General features: G+C 39.2%; 1 protein-coding gene across 3 annotated transcripts in view; it reads left to right on the top strand.

The window, feature by feature from the left end:
- The window catches only part of LOC106871749 (myb/SANT-like DNA-binding domain-containing protein 2), a 29,924-nt gene that overhangs the window by 17,484 nt on the left and 4,854 nt on the right, over positions 1-7,586 (top strand). For 2 of the 3 annotated variants that reach the window (XM_014918375.2, XM_014918376.2), the window contains exons 2-3: positions 4,065-4,228; positions 5,929-6,075. In XM_014918375.2, coding sequence (XP_014773861.1) covers positions 4,065-4,228; positions 5,929-6,075 — 311 coding nt within the window. The remainder of the gene's footprint in view (positions 1-4,064; positions 4,229-5,928; positions 6,076-7,586) is intronic. The other variant, XM_014918378.2, reaches the window with a different exon arrangement.

Below are 7,586 nucleotides of genomic sequence, written 5' to 3'. Positions count from 1 at the left end.
TGTAGGATTTTCGAGCGAGATCGTTGCCAGTGCCCCTGGACTGGCTTGTGCGGGTGGCACATAAAAGACACCATTTCGAGCGTGGCCGTTTTCGTGCGGGTGACACGTAAAAGCACCCACTACACTCTCTGAGTGGTTGGCGTTAGGAAGGGCATCCAGCTGTAGAAACTCTGCCAAATCAGACTGGAGCCTGGTGTTGCCATCCGGTTTCACCAGTCCTCAGTCAAATCGTCCAACCCATGCTAGCATGGAAAGCGGACGTTAAACGATGATGATGATGATGATGATGGCGCCAGGAGCTGGCGCGCCAATCATTGTAAAGTCAATCAATCATAAGTCAGATAGGTTATAAGTCGATGACGACCTGTATTTTCCCTCATTATTGATAACATAATCCCATTTATTTGACAAATTGTTGATCCCTCAGGTGTAAAATTTTTCAGGTTTTGAAACCTCTTCACAGTTAATAAACAGTTTTCCCTCTAAATAATGTTGCAATGATCTGAAAAGATAATAGTCAGATGGAGCAAGGTTAGGAGAGTAAGGAAGATGAGGCAAAACTTCCATATTTGGTACTGTGATCTTCTCCTGAGTGACTCGAGCAATATGTGGTCCTGCATTATCATGTAAGGACATCACCCTTTTATGATTGACCAATGACAAGTGCTTTTTCTCTGAATTTTGGCATAATACTTCCAACTGAAAGCATATGGCTCAGTGGTTAGAGTGTTGGGCTCACAATCATGAGGTAGTGACTTCGATTCCTGGACCAGGCTGTGTGTTGTGGTCTTGAGCAAGACACTTTATTTCACACTGCTCCAGTTCACTCAACTGTAGAAATTAGTTGTGACATCACTGGTGTCAAACTATATTGGACTTTGCCTTTCCCTTGGATAACATCAGTGGCATAAAGAGGAGAGGCTGGTATGCATGGGTGACTACTGGTCTTCCACGAACAACCTTACCTAGACTTGTGCCTCAGAGAGGAACTTTCTAGGTGCCATCCCATGGTCAGTCATGACCAACGGAGATCTTTACTTTTACTTTCAACTGAACATGGAACTTCTCTACATTAACTGTTTTGTTTTGGTTTAACACTTCATGACAGATGACACCTTTCATGTCCCACCAAACATAGAGCATAACATTCTGATTTGGGTCCTAATCATTGTTGTTTTCACTGGACATGATGATTAAAGAGAACCTCACTTTTCATCACGTGTTAATTCTCTCCAAGAAATGTTCAGTAGCAAGTCTACTTTTCAATGAGGAGCATAGGGCAACTCTTTGATTACACTGAGAAGCAATTGGATAACGAGGAACCTGCTGACCAAGTTGAGACACCTTTCCTAATTAATGAAAGTGTTTGCTTTGCTAATTCTCATGCAGTTTGCTTTGGATTTCCCTCAACTATGGTTTTCAGAATATCCATATTGACAGAATTTTGTCATCTGGATTGAGGGGAAATCTGTGTGAGAAAAATTGCCCATGCAAAACTGGTCAAACCATTGTTGGCATGTTTGGACATTTAAAGTTTCATTTCCACAGAAGGAATATTTCTTGCCATTTCCTTTATTGAAGAGCACCTTTGAATTCATGTCTAATCAAAACTCATTTTAAAAGGATATAATTGATAGGAATTTAATTACTCTGATATAAAGTAATCTGCAAAGAAAAGGAAAAATTAGAATGTAAAAATTGATGCTTATTTTACCATATATATTAATAGCATCATCTTCAATAGCACCATCGTATCTGTGCTCCTGTATGTGAGTGAGATGTTGGCTGCTGTTACAAAGAGGGTAGAACACCAGTTGGCTACGATGCAAAGGGCTATGGAAAGATCCATACTTGGGATATTATTACGAGAGCATATTCGGAATGAAATAACTCAAGAATGAAGCAGAGTGAATCATGTGATTGCAGAGTATCAAAAGCACAAGTTCTTATTTCTTTACTACCCACAAGGGCTACACACAGAGGAGACAAACGGATTAAGTCGATTATATCGACCCCAGTGTATAACTGGTACTTATTTAATCGACCCCGAAAGGATGAAAGGCAAAGTCGACCTCGGCGGAATTGGAACTCAGAACGTAGCGGCAAACTAAATATCGCTAAGCATTTTCTCTGGCGTGCTACCGTTTCTGTCAGCTCGCCGCCTTATCCGAAAGCACAAGTTCTGCTGGGCTGAGCATGTTGCAATGTTCACAGACAACAGGTGGAACCGTGCAGTTGCCGAATGGTATCAAAGAGGTCAGAAAAGGCCATTTGGAAGGTCTCCCCAATGATGGGCAGACAATTTAGTCAGGTAATTTTGGATCAAGATGGAAAAAGAATGGCACAATCGAGACAAAATTGGAAGTGCATTGTGACTAGCGGTATATAACAGCACCTGATGGTCTGGTCAGTACTGTGATATTGTAAAAGTACCTTTAAAGGGATCATGTTTCTCTCCAACATATGATTATTAATAAGGCATCAAGAGCTGGCAGAGTCATTAGTGTTGCCAGGCGAAATGCTTAGCAGTATTTCATCTGTTACAATCTGGGTTCAAATTCCACTGAGGTCGACTTCACTTTTCATCCTTTTGGGGTCGATAAATTAAGTACCAGTTGAGTACTGGGGTTCGATGTAATCAACTTACCCTTCTCTCAAATTTCAAGCCTTGTGCCTATATTAGAAAAGATTATCATTATTATTATTATTATTATTATTACTACACTCTCTGAGTTGTTGGCGTTAGGAAGGCCATCCAGCTGTAGAAACTCTGCCAAATTTAGATTGGAGCCTGGTGTTGCCATCCGGTTTCACCAGTCCTCAGTCAAATCGTCCAACCCATGCTAGCATGGAAAGCGGACGTTAAACGATGATGATGATGATGATGATTATTAAGGCAGTGACCTGGCAGAATCGCTAACACACCAGGCGGTATTTTGTCTGACTTTACGTTCTGAGTTCAAATTCTGCCTTTCATCCTTTCAGGGTCAATAAAATAGGTACCAGTTGTGTACTGGGATTGATGAAATCAGCTTGTACCCTCCCCCATATTTTAGGTCTTGTGCCTATAGTAGAATGGATTATTATTACTATTATTATTATTATTAATTCATTTACTCCTGTTTTTAATGTTAAAAATTGCTTTTCTTCATTTGAATCTTTTCTCTCTTTTATCTTTCACGTCTTTCAGTCATTAGACTGCGGCCATGCTGGAGTTCTGCCTTGAAAATTTTTTAGTCAAATGATTCGGCTCCAGTTAATATTTTGCTAAGCTTGGTACTTATTCTATTGGTCTGTTTTGTCAAACCACAAAGTTATGGGGATGTAAACACACCAACACCATTTGTCAAGCATTGGTGGGGGGACAAACACCGACACAACAACACATACACATATATATAAATATGTATATGATGGGATTCTTCCAGTTTCTGTCTACCAAATCCACACACTAGATTTTGGTCAGCCCAAGGCTATAATAGAAGACACTCACTTGCCCAAGATGTCACACAGTGGAACTGAACCCAGAGCTTTGTGGTTGGGAAGCACACCTGTACCTATGGGAAGCCACACCTGCATCTATACTCTTTTACTCTTTTACTTGTTTCAGTCATTTGACTGCGGCCATGCTGGAGCACCGCCTTTAGTCGAGCTAATCGACCCCAGGACTTATTCTTTGTAAGCCTAGTACTTATTCTATCGGTTTCTTTTGCTGAACCGCTAAGTTACGGGGACGTAATCACACCAGCATCGGTTGTCAAGCGATGGTGGGGGGAACAAACACAGATACACAAACACATACATATATATATATATATATATACATATATACGATGGGCTTCTGTTCAGTTTCCGTCTACCAAATCCACTCACAAGGCTTTGGTTGGCCCGAGGCTATAGCAGAAGACACTTGCCCAAGGTGCCATGCAGTGGGACTGAACCCGGAACCATGTGGTTGGTAAGCAAGCTACTTACCACACAGCCACTCCTACGCCTATGTTAATTAATTTTTTAAAACTTAAAATTTTAAAGCTTAAAATTTTCTTTTGCGTTTTATTTTTCAGTAAAAGTGGTCGGAAAACGTGTCGCTTCTTTGATAAGCTGGATGAAGTTTTGGGCAATCGTCCCCCGTCTATACCTATGATGTTACTAGATAACCCCATGTCTACTGAGGTTAAAATTGAGCAGTATTCAGCGGACGAACATCTCCTTAATGACAATGACAATGGTAAATTCACTTTTTTTGTTTTTCTTTTATTTTTTTATTGCTTTTTGTTGTTGTTGTTGTTGTTGTCTAGTCCAGCTGTGATCTGAACATGAACTCAACTCCTAAACAAAGAATGAAGACTATGATAATGGCATCCACATTATCTGATGTGCTTACTTTCCCAGTGGAGCCTTTGTCAAATTTACACCTTGCATCCTCGGGCCACAGGCAGAAGCATTACTTTGCCTGCTGGAGTTTTAACACTGTCTGATGGATGTGGTCAGCATTTGTGAAGGATGCAGTGAATTCGTTGGGCAGAACTGGCTCAACCTACCCCTGTTGAATGCCACCACAAGTACAAATACCGTAAATCCTCGAGTATAGTCCACCCTTGAGTATAATACGCAGGGGATTTTTAGGGGTCTGTATCTGTGAAAAACCTAAACCTCGTGTATAATACGCACCCCTTCTCTAACTTGAGTCAAGGAGGTCTATATAACGTCCTTGGTTTGTAAACGTATATACGGTAACGTCCTTTATTATTATTGTATATATATCATAATGCAAACGTGTAGCTTTTTTGTGCATTTTGTTTGCAGAAAATAAAGAGATAACAGTAATAACGCCAGTGAAAAATAAATATTAAGTAAATTGCCTTTACATATTTATCACTTAGGAAATTTTGCTTAGAAAATATTTTTCATTTTTAACCTCGTATATAGTACACACTAGAAATTTTGATCTTTAAATTTTGGGAAAAAAGTGCGGATTATGCTCGAGGATTTACGGTAAGTACGAATGCAAGATCCCGCAAACCTTAGATCAAAGACAATTCCAACTGTTTTTCAAGATGGCAAGTTTTTATTTAGTGAAGTCACATGGCATAATGGTCAGGGTGTTGTACTCAACTCGTGATTGCAAGACGGTGGTTTCAGTTTCCAGACTGGGCGATGTGCTGTGTTTTGATTTCAGGTAAGTACATCGCCATCAATTCACAGCAGGGAAAGTTTAACAGGAAAATATATCCATAGTATCTCATCATAAATAGTTATAAATTATTTTATTGAAAAAAAAAAAAAATGGTGAATTGATGATGGTAAACGTTACCTGCAATGAAATGACGACAGGGAAGTTCCTCTGTGTTGAAATGATGACGGTGAACTTTCCCTTCGGTGAATTGATGACGGTGGAACTTGCCAGATATGTTGTGTTCTTGAGCAAAACATCTCATTTCACATTGTCCCAGTTCACTCAGCTGTAGAAATGAGAGTAACCCTGTGATAGACTGGCATCCCATTCAGGGGCAGTGTTGGGATCTTGGTCCCATGGAAAACTGGGTAACAGGCCGTATGAATCCCAGGGTTCAAGAAAACTTCAAGAAAATTCTGATTCAGCAGCTTTTTCTCCCTCTTGATCATAAGTTTGCTCAGTCAAGGCTGACCTGGGGCTAAACAACAGCATCAGATCAAGAGAGAACACATTAAGTAATATAGTCCTAGATAGACTATGTCTGAAAAAAAGTAGAGATGGGGTGGTCATAGCTGGAACACCTTGAATCATAAGTCTGCTTGATGAGGACTGCTGTCCTGTGGTTAAACAACAGCCACCTTATTTTGTAAGTAGATTCCTATTATTCAATGTCATTAAATTGTGTCTTTATTAATTAATGGATTCATTTGTTAATGAATGAATGAATTAATTATTGATTAATAAATTTTTAGTGCCAGAAGTGAAGTGTATTTCTGATGCAGATGCTGAGGATTTGGCCATGAGTTGCATTGCTATTGAGGAAACGTCCCCCAGTAGTCGATCCCCCACACCTTTACATACCAACCAGTTGCAGACGTCACCTATCGGACAGTTGTCAGGTAAAGTCATCAAACAATTTTTACTTCTATAGATATATGCTTAATTTCAATAAAGAACAAAATAAGAATTTTTAACACTAACGTAAAAGCGGTTTTATTATTGTATGGGGCTGAGACATGGCGAACAACAGTTAAGTCAAATAAGCAAATACAATCATTCATCAACAGGTGCTTGCGTAGTATACTTAAAATTAGATGGCCCGAACACATAAGCAATATGGAGCTATGGCAAAGAACGAATCAAGTTTCGATTAGAGAGCAAATATTTAAGAAAAAGTGGAAGTGGATTGGTAGCACAATTAGAAAAGACACACCAAATGCAGCGAAAAGTGCTTTACAGTGGAATCCGGATGGATATAGAAAGAGGGGTGGGCCTAAGAACTCGTGGCGTAGATCAACACAAAAGGAACTAGAGAAAGGGGGACATTCATGGCAGAGTATAAGTACAGAAGTGAGAAATTATGCGACATGGAATTCAATTACAAGTGGTCTATACTCCGCGTTGGAGTGTTAAAGGCAAGAAAGAAGAAGATATATGCTTACAGTATACAACCATCATCATCATCATCATCATCATTTAACATCTGCTCTCCATGCTGGCATGGGTTAGATGGTTTGACACGGAGCTGGCTAGTAGGGGGGGGGGACTGTCCAAATTCCAGCTGTCTGTTCTGGCATGGTTTCTATAGCTGGATGCCCTTCCTAATGCCAACCACTTAACAGAGTGTGCTGAATGCTCTTTATGTTCCACAGTTATGTACACTTACAAACACACACAATCTCATACAGTTACACATACACACACAAACACACTATCTCATACAGTTACATGCATGCAAACACACACACACACACTGTCATCTTCATATTTTTCATTTGTTTATTTTTATTATTGGAATGATAACATCAAGGGAAGAGGAGGGTATACTGAGTGACTAAAGCAGACTGCCATTGTCAGTTTCATAAAGGAGGGTGTACCGAGTGAGTAAAATGGACTGACACAAACACTTTGTAATTTAATAGCTTTCAATGTAATACCTGTTAAACAGAAATTATTTTTATTTATTGAAAATTTAATAAAATTTAACTTTTTAGACATCTCAATGCTTCTAAAAGCAAACTTCGTTTGTTTATTTACGTTTCTTGTGATTGGAATTTAACTTATGAGAGCGTCTCATAAAGCGAGATTTATATAACTTATATATTTGTAGTGGGTAGTTTAGCTTAATTGGTCAAAGCATCGTGACATGTAATCACGGAGATGTGAGTTCGAGTCCACAGCTAGCGACGTACACTTTTCTCTGCAAAATAGGGGTAGTTTATCCTGTTCAGGCTATATTATTAGCATTATTCTGCGATTGAGAATTTAAAATCACTTCTTTAACTTAATAAAATCTAATCATAAGTAAGTGAAATTATGCTAAATACAACTAAACTGAAAACCTTTTCTCCCTGGCCATATTGGCAATTCTGAAAACTTTTGGGTGCGGATTTTACATGAGTAGAAGCTT

The sequence above is a fragment of the Octopus bimaculoides genome, chromosome 26 (genome assembly GCF_001194135.2).
Source record: "Octopus bimaculoides isolate UCB-OBI-ISO-001 chromosome 26, ASM119413v2, whole genome shotgun sequence".
NCBI classification, from domain to species: Eukaryota; Metazoa; Mollusca; class Cephalopoda; order Octopoda; family Octopodidae; genus Octopus; species Octopus bimaculoides.
Note: the sequence above shows the minus strand (reverse complement) of the source record. Positions and strands in the feature narration are given on the sequence as shown.